General features: G+C 43.8%; 1 protein-coding gene across 2 annotated transcripts in view; it reads right to left on the reverse strand.

The window, feature by feature from the left end:
* The window catches only part of LOC125631203 (sodium channel protein type 5 subunit alpha-like), a 92815-nt gene extending 83400 nt beyond the window's left edge, over positions 1-9415 (reverse strand). For both annotated transcript variants that reach the window (XM_048837520.2, XM_048837521.2), the window contains exons 1-4: positions 9156-9415; positions 7282-7400; positions 5169-5285; positions 2523-2651 (exon numbers count right to left, since the gene is read on the reverse strand). In XM_048837520.2, coding sequence (XP_048693477.2) covers positions 2523-2651; positions 5169-5285; positions 7282-7400; positions 9156-9398 — 608 coding nt within the window. In that variant the 5' untranslated portion in view covers positions 9399-9415. The remainder of the gene's footprint in view (positions 1-2522; positions 2652-5168; positions 5286-7281; positions 7401-9155) is intronic.
* Positions 9416-13238: the final 3823 nt, after the last annotated feature.

Here is a 13238-nt window from a genome sequence, read left to right on the forward strand (position 1 = left end):
CAATCAGTTCTCCCCCCAAATAGCCCCATTCCACAAAAGAAGCCTAACATCCTCCCATAACACAGAGTCCCCAATAGCTATCAACTACAACCTTTCCTCTTCTCTGCTTCTCAGCTCTATCTGATATTAGCCCTTCCTCCCCCCGCCCCCCCCCCCCCACACACACAGGCACACATACAGACACAGACAGACAGACACACACACACAGTTCTTTTGGCCAAGCAGGAGGTCAGGGGTGAGACTTTGAGCGAGTCACGACTTCACGGGCAGAGATATTAATGAGGTGACTCAGAATGTTTCTCCTAGTTTATTTTACATACAATCTGGTTTTTTTGGAGCAAAGATGGAAAAGACCACAGCAAAGCTTCACATACACACACTAACAGAGGCACGTGTAACTCCACATTTCTTTCTTCCTTTAATGGTATCATTTTGATATTCTTTTCCTTAGAACAATAGTGCCATGTGAACTAGTAACAAAAAGGGACCTTTGCATAAGATGGAACTCTAAAGTCCATGGCTGTATTTGTGTGTGTGGTAGGAAGTTCCTCATCTCCTCTTCATTGACTGGGCTGCAGTCAGTGTGCTGCCACTGGGAGCACAGTGAGTGAGAAGCTGTCCGTGCAGACAGCTCAGTGGAACACTGTAGGGAGTAGCTCCAGCCACTGTTGGTATGGAGTACACTTCGTTCTATCTACTACAATGAAATATTTGGATATGCTATGGATGATAGTATTGCCTGTTTATTGCCTTACTGTGATAAAAAGAAACCAAGACAGAAGGAACTAAAAGACCCAGTATCAGGGGGTAGCCGTGTTAGTCTGTATCCACAAAAACAACAGATTTATTTGGGCACCTTAAAGACTAACAGATTTATTTGGGCATAAGCTTTCGTGGGTAAAATCCCCACTCCTTCAGGTGCATGGAGACATGCACTTCTTCCATGCATCTGAAGAAGTGGGTTTTTTACCCACGGAAGCTTATGCCCAAATAAATCTGTTAGTCTTTACAGTGCCACCGGACTCCTTGTTGTTTTTAAAAGACCCAGTATCTTTGGAACTCACAACACTCTGGAATGTTTGGAGTAATCAAATAAAACCTGGACTAACGGGTTCTACCTCTGGTTGGTACTTATATTTGAAAGGAAGCTAACATAAAAATGTATATCCCCTGTGAGTCTTGAGCTGTGGATTGCAAATATTCTTGACATGCTTGTGTAACAGTCGGAAGAGTATATAATACAGTGGCTTAATGGGTTTGATTTTATTTCCCTCTTGTGGCTGCCACTGTAATAGCTTTCTAGCTTCAGTAGTTCAAGCTCAAATTGTGTTTCTGGTGACAAAATCCCAGATTTGATTCACTGACTACAATGGTGTCTGTACGTACGTGGCCATAGTGCCTTCACACACATGCATTCACACACACACACACACACACACACACACACACACTTCATGACACTACAGATATTAAATCTCACTGCCTGTCAGGTCAGATCCTTTTCCTATTTCAAATAAAGGGGTTGCTGGTTTCTGTGTGATGGAATACAGCATATCTTACTGCTGTCTTTGCCCTCTGTACAGTCCCTTTTATCCTTTTTTGAGGGATTGGTATACTGTTGCTATCCTCTACACCCTACAACGAAGGGGATTCAGGAGCACTAGATAGCTTTTCCAGATACAGTTATTGTTCCTTAAAATGATTTTGTGTCGTGGGTGCAAAGTAGAACAATTTAGCCACTTCAGTGAAAAGTTAGAGGAAAAAATCAAAACAAGCAAAAATACTTTAATGGCATGATATCCCTTAATCAGATGTGAAAGTAAGCCGATACGCCCCAGTACAGCATACCGGTAAGAGCCGGTGCACCGTACAGGGGCAGCCCGGCTTCCCCAGGGGGCAATTTAAAGGGCCTGGGGCTCCCAGCAGTGGCTGGAGACCTAGGCCCTTTAAATTGCCTCTAGAGCCCCGCTGCTGGAGCCCTGGGGTAGTGGCTGCAGGGCTCCAGCAGCTATTTAAAGGGCCCAAGCCCTTTAAATAGCCGCTGGAGCCCCACTGCAGCTACTCCAGGGCTCCAGCGGCTATTTAAAGGTCCGGAGCGGTAGAAGCAGGGGAGCCGCGGACCCTTTAAATAGCCCCCAGAGCCCTGGGGTAGCAGGGGCTCCAGGGGCTATTTAAAGGGCCAGGGCTCCAGCTGCTTCTGCCGCCCCGGTCCTTTAAATAGCCGCTGGAGCCCCGCTGCTTCCCCAGGGTTCCGGCAGCTCTTTAAAGGGCCAGGGAGGTAGAAGAGGGGAGCCCTGGGCCCTTTAAATAGCCCCTGGAGCCCTGGGCTGCTGCTGCTACCCCGGTGAGGGGGGGGCACTTACCTGACAGGGTGGGCTGGGGCTGGCTCTGACCCCCTCAACCCCGCCTCTTCCGCCCTAGGCCCCGCCCCTTCTGGGGGCCAGAGCTGGCCCCAGAGTACCGGTAAGTCACTCGACTTACTTTCACACCTGTCCTTAATATATATATACACTCTTACTTACGCCAGAACAATGACACTGAAATCCAACCAGTTCCATGGATCTCGAAGGAAAGTGAATTCATTCAGACAGAATCCTCTTGCCAATATTTTTATCAATGATTCAAAAGTGTAAATGCCAGTGAAAGTGTACCTGGGGAGTAAAGTGTTCAAGAAATGCGAGAACATTAGCAATTAGTGAAGGAGGCACATTCAGCGTACGCACTCTGTGAGCTGCCTTAGAGCCCCCAGGAGCTAGTCCAATGGCCCCGCTGAAGATAATGGAAAGGCTCCATCGGTTTCGATGGGTGTTCGATCAGGATCTAACTCATAGGCAATTTGAGATATTAGCTGACAGCAGTCTGGATTCAGTTACCAACATCTGTGTCTGCAGCATATTGACTTACCTCTGACAGTTTTCTTTGCTAAAATTTTAAGGTGTCTCGGTTTGGGCAATCCAAATTTGAGGTAACCAAAATCACAGGCCACTTTTAAAATTTGTGAACATAATTCATATAATCACTTGTCAATGTGCCAAAATAGCTGTATGTTGGTCAGTTTGTGAATCTGGTAACAGGATCTTCATTTTAAAGGCAGCATTGTTTTAAATGGAAATTGTCAGTAAATGCTCTGCTGGCTTTTCTGAGTGCACTTGTCACTTCTGCAAGAACGAGGTCTCCTGCGGGGATTCTAAAAGCATCTGATACACAGAAAATATGTTCAGAAATTATTTAACAGTAATGTAGCCCTTTTCACTGAGAAAAAATATTCTGAAAATACTGTCTGAATTCATTCAAACAGCATTTTCAATTCTCACAGCATATAATATTCTGTCTAAATTCTGACTCCCTTACATAGAAACTTAGGGAGCCACACTATTACAAATGGAGATGCATATTAAAATCATGCCACAATTTTATTCAGATATTACAGTTAGCAAAGTGGATGAGCTGATAGACTAGGGGTGGGCAAATTATGGCATGCGGGCCAGATCTGGAACCTCAGAGCTTTGGATCCGGCCCACAGGATTGCCACCTCCGTGGTGCCATGAGCCCTGCGCTGCTCCGGGAAGCGGCCAGCACCATGTCCCTGCGGCCCCTGGGGGAGGGGGGCAGAGGGCTCTGTGATCTGCCCTTGCCTGTGGGTACCTCCCCCCTAAGCTCCCATTGGCCGTGGTTCTCCATTCCCAGCCAATGGGAGCTTTGGGGAGGTACCTACAGGCAAGGGCAGCGCACAGAGCCCTCTGCCCCCCTCCGCCAGGGGCCACAGGGATGTTGTGCAGGCTAATTCCCAGAGTGGCATGGGTCCGGGTCCAGGGCCAGGGCAGGCAGGCAGGGAGCCTGCCCTGGCCCCGGTGTGCACCGCTACCACCCCAGAGCCGCTCCAGGTAAGCGGCGTCGGGCCGGAGCCTGCACCCCAAACCTCTCCTGCACCCTGCACCCCAACCCCCTGTCCTGAGCCCCCTGGCACACCCCGCACTCTTCCTGCACCCCAACCCCACCGTATCTTGCACCCCTCCTGCACCCCAACCCCGTGCCCTGAGCCCCCGTGTACACTCGCACCCCTCCTGTGCCACAACCCCTTGCCCTGAGCCCCTTCCTGCTCACCGCACCCCCTCCCACACCCCGCACTCCCTCCTGCACCCCAATCCCCTGCCCCAGCCCTACATTCATGGCCCTGCATGCAATTTCCCCACCCAGATGTGGCCCTCAAGCCAAAAAGTTTGCCCACCCCTGTGATAGACTGAAAGTTGTTAATTTAGACGCTGATCCTGCAATGTGCTCCAAAAGAGCAGGAGATGCAGTGATGTTAATGGGATCTGTGCAGGTGCAGGGATCCAGCTACATAGAGTTCATTACAGGATTGCCAGCAGCAAGTGTTCAAAACTCATAAGCAAGGCCCGAAAAAGTCACACGACTGGCCTAAAAATAATGATGTTTTAGAAATAATACATTTGGGGTTCTTTTTCTTTGCCTTCTGTTGTTGAGGCCATTAGGGTTCACATTTTCAAGTTTTCCTCTACAACTGTGAGGGATAGAATTGTACCTTTTTTCTGAAATCTGAGATTTTCAGGTTTTAACATGACTCCAGAAGCTGGGGCTTTAAGACAAAATACTAAATATTGTGCTATTTAGTGAAAGTGATAAAATTGCGAGAATTGGCAATGCTGAAGACAAGGGCCTTACTTACTGACAGAGTTCCAAAAGCAAAAAGCATCTAACAGAATATTTTACTAGAGCAAATAGTGCACAAATCAACATTACTGAAAGAATTTTAAAAAGACAAAGGACAACTTCTTGAAATCCTTATTCAATATTGACATTGGTGGGAGACTTGTCTGGGTAAGCATTGAGTAAAAACTGAGGAAGGACTTCAGGGCTTAGAGCAATGAAAGGTGGAGGAAAGGTAAACAATAAAAGAAATTTAGCACTTTTTTTTCCTTCATGACTCAGATTCTGCTCTCCAATGAGTTACTCTGGATTGACAATGGAGCAAGTGAAAATAGATGATGGCCCTATTTCCACAAAGCAATAATCCTGAAGTTCTAACACAAGCAAAATTCCTACTGACCCCAATATGACATTACCTTGTGAGAGGACTACAAGATTAGGCCGATTAACTAATTAGAACTAGAGAATTAGGAAAAATAAATTCCTACAGAAATACTTACTCAACATACTTGTTCCATACAGGAGATTCAGGTGACTTAGACTTCCCAGGAGTCTCTGATATAGCCATGAAGACACAATTGGTTAAAATAGTGCACATAATAAACATAGTGAACAATGTAAGTAACAGGAGTTAAGGTAAAGAACATTATTGTATAATCAGAAAATGTCACTACACAAAGTGTTTTAACAGTTGTGAATTTAATATTTGACTTCAAAATAAAATTGTTAAGCATGTCGTACAATTTGATGTTATTCATTTTAATTAATATCACCTCATAATACACTATTATTAACATTATTTAAAATACAGTTCCATCTAAGCAACTAAGATTGGGACTTCATTGCACTAGGCATCACATGTAAAACTTAGTAAGAAACAGTTCCTACCTCAAAGGGCTCAGGGTCTAAATAGGTAAGAATGACAAAGAGAGGGGAAAGGGATGTATTTTTATCCTGATTTTACAAATGAGAAACTGATGTGCAAAGAGATAAAGGCCCCAGATCCACAAAAGTATTCAGATTTCAGTGGAAGTTAGGAGTCTAAGTAGCTTTGTGGAACTGGGCTGAAGTGACTCGCCCAGGGTGACACAGATAGTTGTGACAGGTGGGAATTGAAGCCAGATGTCAATGCCCCAGGTCAGTGCCTTAGCCACAAGACCATCCTGCCTCACACACAAACCTTTTGTTCAAAAAGATATGTGTAGAAAATAGATCACTGCTTGGCACTACTCTCCTTCTACCCTTCCTCTTCCCTCATATAATTTGTTACACTCATTTGTGGAGTCTCCATCTTAAATTGTATTATAAGCTCTCTAGGGCAGGAACCATGACTTTGTATGTGTTTATACTGCTTCTGGCTGGTGTCCTTGGGCACTAATGCAATAAAAGTAAAGGTAATAACAAGTGAATTCCTCATGAAACTCTGAGGCATGTATTACATTATGCCCTTTTTACAGATGAAGAAACAGAGTGATTAAGTCACTCATCCAAGATCACAAAGAAAAAGCCAGGAACATAATCCAGAGAGCTGATTCTGATATCACTGACACTGATTTTACACTGTAGTAATTATGGGTGTGAGCCTGAAAGCGGTGCCAGGGGTTTCCACTACCACACACACGGGATCTACAAAAGCGCTGAGCACAGCTCAATGGCATCACTGGAGCAGATCCCCACTTGCAACTGGTGCAGAAAGCGAAGCAGATATAGTCACCACATCACAGATGTGATCCATGTGCACCCAGCTCTGGAGGAGTGGGCAGAGGGCAGAAGGGGTGGGACACCACACTCCCTGTGGACATGCAATCCAGGAAGCACGGTTCTGTGCAGAAGATCTTCCCTCCTCAAATTCCCCTATGCCTACCAGCTACAAGTTTAGGAGCCATCCTTTCAGACAGGGACCTCCAGAGACTCAACAGCTGCACCAAAAGCACCATGGACCTGAACGCAGGCAGCCCTGCTGGAGAACTAGGCTTGCCAGCCCAAGCGACCACACTTCAGCATGCTGGAGAGGTGACCCTAGACAAAAATCACCCTCCCTGTACCATTGCAGAGCCATATGCAGCACCCCTCCATCGGCGCCTGTCCCCTGCTGCTAGGGTGGGCTTTGGATTACAGAACATACTTCTCCTCAGGGTGCTCATAACACCTTTGAAGGGCTCCATGTGATTGGTGGCACTCTGAGAGCTGTACAGTGGCAGGATCATGCCCTCTTTGGGGTCTAAGTATCACTGTGGTACTCCAGTGTAACTTCACAATGTAAAACTGGTGAAACATTCTAGTGAACCAAGCACATTGACTTTAATGACATTACTCCCAATTTACACAGGTATAATGAGATCAGAATTGGGCCCTCTGTTACCTGGTTTCCATGGCCATCCTTCCTCTGTACAGATCTATCTATCCCTGTACTTTCCAGTTTCATATACTAATAATAGTCATTTCTAAAATAATTCAAAATTATCTGTGCGCTATCTGGAGCACATGTATTATTGCTTTTAGAAAAAGGCTAGAGCCAACATATGTTCTAAAATATAACAAGCACAGTATAACTATCATTATCTTGTATTATTATTTAAAAAATAGAATGAGTAAAGCCAACTGAAAGGATATTTGTGAACCAAAATTTTAATCACTGCTCTTCTGATTGAATGAAAAGGGCTAAATATACACAAGGCACGTGTGGCAGTAAATCGGAAGATTGTTTTTCCTTTGTTCAGTACCATAAATGTCTTTAAAGAAAACAAAAAAATGAGAGATAATATTAAATAAATTAAACTTTTACAGAAATTGAATTGAGGATGTTAATGGTTTGTATTTATGGCCAGAGCTGCAGATTATACGCAAAAGTCTGATGTCTGGACTTGCACTTTGTTTGTTTAAACTGAAAGACTTTTTTGTAAATCTTGTCTATTCCTTTTGATTTCTTATATATTTATACCACACAATTTTCAATGAATCAATAAGAAATATTGTGTACTATGGAGAACACATTACATGTCCTTTTTTTCCCAAGGAAAATTTAGGCTATTAATTAATCAGTTGAAAGATCTCAGTAGGAAACTTTCTTCTTTAGCCCTGGTCTTAAAAAGAATGTCCAAAGAAGTCATTTTACTCATGTCAATATTCATAAATGGGACAACTCATGTGAGAGTCAATCTACATACGCCTGTAAGCATTTGCAGGATAAGGACCTTTATTTACTGAACCACTTTCTCAGAATTCACTAATATTGACATTAGAACTGGTCCAGAATTTTTCAATAAAAGTTTTTCATCAAAAAATACTGATTTGTCAAACCTGAAACTTTTCCCACAAAAGAGATGGTTTTGGTTTGGTTTTGCTGAAATTTTAATCAGGAAGGTTTCTCAGGTCCAGGGTGGAATTTCTGAAAAAACAGGGACCCTGGAATTTCCGCTAAAAACTGGAAAAGGGGAGTGCCCTAACAACTGGGATATACTTCCCTTTCTCAATTTCTTTCCCGCTCTTCTTCCCTTTCTCAATTTCTCCAGTTGGAGGTCTTCCACTTTGAATAAATAACTAAATATTCTTTGGATCAGAGAGAGACTGACTCTATTGCTCAGTTGTTTGGCACTCACCTGGGGATATGGGAGACCGGGGCTCAAGTCCCTGTGCCAATGAATATTTAATTATTTATACAAGATGTAACAACTGCAACAGGAAAGACTTGGAGAAACCCATCCCATTAGCTTGGGGGATAGGTCTCTAACCAGAGTGTGGGAGACGTGGGTTCAAGTCTCAGAATTTCATGTATATTTTAAAGGCTAAAATATATTCTATAGAAAACATTGTCAAAGAACTGGTGGTTTTGTAAAAATATATATATTTATTTTCTGTATTTCCTTATTAAACTTTGTAACATAGGAAAATAGACTGTATTAAGTGATTCTGACTATTAGCAGCCTTTAGAGAGAGGCTACATGTAATGTAGTGTCTTTGATCAGCCTACACATAGGTCTAGTAGGCTACAAGATACTTTAGATAAACCAATAACTCAGTTTTCTGTCATCGTGTAGTAATAGATTTTTATATTGTGTCCCATGTTATATTCAGTGTGGGTGAAATTCATCTTTGTGAAGAGGGCTAACATACACCACCAAAGTCCCACTTGAACCCTATTTGGACGGCTTAAGCAGAAAATAAGTGATGCATATGCCTCGTGCTGATTAATTTCATTCTGTTTGATTAGTAGATTATAAAGTTAAGGTTTTATTATATTATCACTTAGTACTCCAAGTATGTTAGGTACCTGTTTTATTATAACCTGATTTAATACAGCTATCTTAATATAATCATTCAAAGGAAGCACTGCCAAATTTAGCTTTCTGACCCCTAAACCAGAAAAGGCTCTCTACTGATAACTGGTCAAGGAGGCATAAAAATCATACCCCTCGGCATTAGCATTTCTTCTCTGAACTTCTTAATAAAGCAAAGTTAAAACAACAAACTTTTTTGATGGCTCTAACCTTGTGATCACTGTAGTAAGGGTCAAGATCCTCCAGTGGTTCCCCAATGAGCTCCTGAGGGGGAGTTCCATAGAGAGCAGGCAGCTTCTGGAAAGCCTGCAAATCAAGCTGGGGCCGAGGTTTCTCTTCAGGCTTCTGACCTACACATTCCTTCTTGGCAGCGATTCGCTTCTCAATAGCAGCCAAGGATTCACGTGTGAACTTGCAGAAATTGTTAGAACATGGTAGTGAGAAGTCAGCCATCTTTTCATCCTTTTCCTCCTGTGATAGATTGTATCCCTAGTAGTGGAAACAGCTAACAAAAGGTATCAACGTAAGTGACTACCAAAAACCTGTCAAATACAACCAACCACAGTTGGCTTTGCAGTTGTCTTATAACTGCACATGCTTTTGTAGCTGTCAATCTCCTAGGGAAACAAAACAAAACAACCACCACCAAACAGAACTTGCATTACTTATTAAATGAGGATGTCTTATGTGACAAAGTCAGGCTGGACAGCTGTAAGAGAGTGGTGGAAGACAGATATTTTAGCCTTTCCCCCTGTAAACTGACAAGAGTTTATCTCAGGTCAATCAGGGGCTTCTGGAGACCTTTACAAAACTCTCTTCTGGTGAGAGAGTGGGAGGAGAGACAAGCTGCTGCAGGGTCAGTGGCAGCAGGGAGAGAGGCTTCTCCAGAGTGAGAGGCTGCTTTCCTCCCTGTTTAGGGGAAGGACTTGCACACCAGAGCCAATTACAAGGCAGCACCCTCCCTCAAAGAGGGGGGTAGGAAAAGATATCCCTTTTATTTTGTGTTGTGAATTTGTTTGATGGAGGAGTACTCCTTGAACCTTGAAAATATGGCTAGAGAAATCCCACATGAGAAAACAAACACTCTGCAAAGTCGGAGTGATTTACTCCAGTACCCCCCTTCCACTGCAAGAGGAGGAAGTGCTAAGCCCAGCGAAACGGAGGAGGTGCCCTGCCACATTTGTTTCTTTCTCTTCATTAATTCCATCAAAGAGTAGCAAATTTGCTCTCTTGAAAAATGACAGGTTTCAGAGTAGCAGCCGTGTTAGTCTGTATTCGCAAAAAGAAAAGGAGTACTTGTGGCACCTTAGAGACAAACAAATTTATTTGAGCATAAGCTTTCGTGAGTTACAGTGAGCTGTAGGTCACCAAAGCTTATGCTCAAATAAATTTGTTAGTCTCTAAGGTGCCACAAGTACTCCTTCTCTTGAAAAAGGAGATAACAGATTCCTTTCTTGAAGCCTGGAAGTTCCCCCTTGCTGTCCCCTCCCTCCAATCAATAAGATTCCACTTGCCCCCAAATGGATGGACAGCAGGGGTCCACCATTCTAAGAGCTAAGCATTGGAGCTCAACTGCCAAACTCCAACTGCCATGGAACCAGTTGATACCAGTGTTCTATCTCCAGCTCCTGTAAAAGGGGCATGCAAAGCAAAAATGTAAAAGCAACTTAAGCTGCCTGCCGAGAATAGGAGCCCTGCTGGATGACTGCTTCTTGGAGCAGCTAGTCCTGGAACCCTCAAGGGGAGAGGCAATTCTTGATTTAGTCCTCAGTGGCACACAGAATCAGGTCCAAGAGGTGAATATAGCTGAACCATTTGGTCATCACAACCATAATGTAATTTAATTTAACATCCTTGTAGGGAGAAAAATACCAAAGAAACCCAACACAGTAGCATTTAACTTCAAAAAGGTTAATGTGATGGGGTGTTCACCCCACACTAGACTGGAAAGTGTTAATGAGGGTGAGAAGGGCCAATTAAGTAGCTGGGCTACATCTGAGGGGAATTAGGTGGCCTAAGTAACCCCTGATTGATAATGGAGCCCAGCTGAAAAGGAACAGTAGGGGCTAGTATAAAGCCAGGAAGATGACAGCAAAAAAGGGCTGTAGTGAGTAAGCCTGCAGTCACTCTCTAGGGATTAGATATTTAAAGGAGGAAACCTATTGGAGGAGAGTAGAAACCGCAGGAATCCAAGCCCTGTAGGAAGACTTTACACAGAAGGTGGTGGGGTGGAAGCCTGAGAGAAGGTGTGGGAAAAGATTCAAGGAAACAGCAGCAAAGTGGGACATTGCAGACCTTGGCCACTGAGTAGAGGATCCCTGGGCTGGAAACCAGAGTAGAGGGTAGGCCTAGGTTACCCTCCCAGCGACTGGGAAAGTGGCACAGTCAGGGCAGTCGATATGAAGAGTGCCTGGGATGGTTTATCCTGTGGGATTTTGTCACCACAGGAAGGGGAAAACATATAATGATCTGGCCAGAGGGCCAACACACGAAGAAGGAGCAGATGAATCACAAAAAGGGAACACTGTATGTCTGGAGAATGAGAGGGGATGCAGTGTGAGCAATGGGAAGAAGGGGGCGTATCAGACATGAGGGCAGCAAATTACCAGACATGGCCACCAAGAAACACCAAGCGGTGAGTGCGCACTATTACAGGGAACTCCACAAAACTGAGAAGACTACCTTAATGGAAATTAAAAGGAACAGTCTTGAGTGAAATGCTTGCAAGCTTCATGGAAGCTTTTTAAAAACACAAGAACAGTGGCTCAAATTATAGATATACCTCAAATAAAAAAACACTAAGACTACCAAAAAATGCCATCATAGTAAATAATAGAGTAAAAGGGGTAGGTAGACAAAACGACATCCTTTAAAAATTGGAAATCAAATCATACTGAGGAAAACAGAAAGGACCTTTAACTCATTGTAAAGCATAATCCCAAATATACATACAAAATTATGGGGTCTACATTTGTTGTTACCACTCAAGAAAGAGATTTTCAAGTCATCATGGATAGTTCTCTGAAAACATCTGCTCAATGTGCAGCAGTCAAAAAAGCTAACAGAATGATAGGAACAGCTAGAAAAGGGATAGATAATGAAGCAGAAAATATCATAATGCCACTGTAAAATCCATAGTTCACCCATACCTTGAATGCTATCTCAAAATATATATATATTGTGATGGGGCAAGGCCAGATGGCTATAGAAAAGTAGTGGGAGATAGATATATTAGCTCCAGGCTAAACAAATCCCTGGTACCAGGATAAGTGAAATGGCAGCTGCTCCAGGTCAATTAAGACACCTGGGGCCAATTAAGAACTTTTCAGAAGGCAGGGAGAATGCTAGGTTGATTGGGACACCTGAAGCCAATCAGGGGCTGGCTGAAACTAGTTAAAAGCCTCCCAGTTAGTCAGGTGGGTGTGCATGTCAGGAGCTGTGGGAGGAAGTTGTGTTGTTGGAGAGGCTGAGTAGTACACACCATATCAGGCACTAGGAAGGAGGCCCTGAGGTAAGGGTGAAGTGGAGCTTGAGGAAGTGAGGGCTGCTGTGGGGGAAGTAGCCCAGGGAATTGCACATGTCATGTTTCTAAAAGGTCAGCTACCATAGCTGATACTATTAGGGTCCCTGGGCTGGAGCCCGGAGTAGAGGGTGGGCCCGGGCTCCCTCCCCCTCCCTTTGCCCCCTGTTTAATCACTGAGACTGGGAGACAACAGAGACTGTGCAAGGAAGGATAACTTCTCCTCACCTCCCTCACTGGCTTATGATGAAAATGGCTCAGTAGACTGTGACCCTTGTCTCTAGAGAGAGAAGGGTTACATAGAAGGTCACAGTGAGCCTCTGAGGCTAGCGAAATCCACCAGGCAACACGCGACCCACGAAGGCAAGGACAGAGCTTTGTCACAATATATATTAGATTTGGGGAAAGTACAGAGAACGACAACAGAAATGATTAGGGGTATGGAACAGCTTCCATATGGGGAGAGATTAAAAAGACTGGACCTGTTAAATTTGCAAAAGAGATGACTGTGGGGAAGATGACAGAGATCTAAAAAAATCATGAATGATGGGGAGAAAGTGAATAAGGACGTGTTATTTACCCATTCACATAACACAAGAACCAGGGACCACCCTCTGAAATGAATAGTCAGCAAGTTTAAAACAAACATAAGGAAGTACTTGCTCACATAGTGCATTGTCTACCTGTGGAACTCATTGCCAGGGGATGTTGTGAAGGCAAAAAGTAGAGCTTAGTTCAAAAAAGAATTAGATAAATTCATTGAGGATAAGTTA

This window comes from Caretta caretta, chromosome 2, assembly GCF_965140235.1.
Source record: "Caretta caretta isolate rCarCar2 chromosome 2, rCarCar1.hap1, whole genome shotgun sequence".
In the NCBI taxonomy this organism is placed as follows: Eukaryota; Metazoa; Chordata; order Testudines; family Cheloniidae; genus Caretta; species Caretta caretta.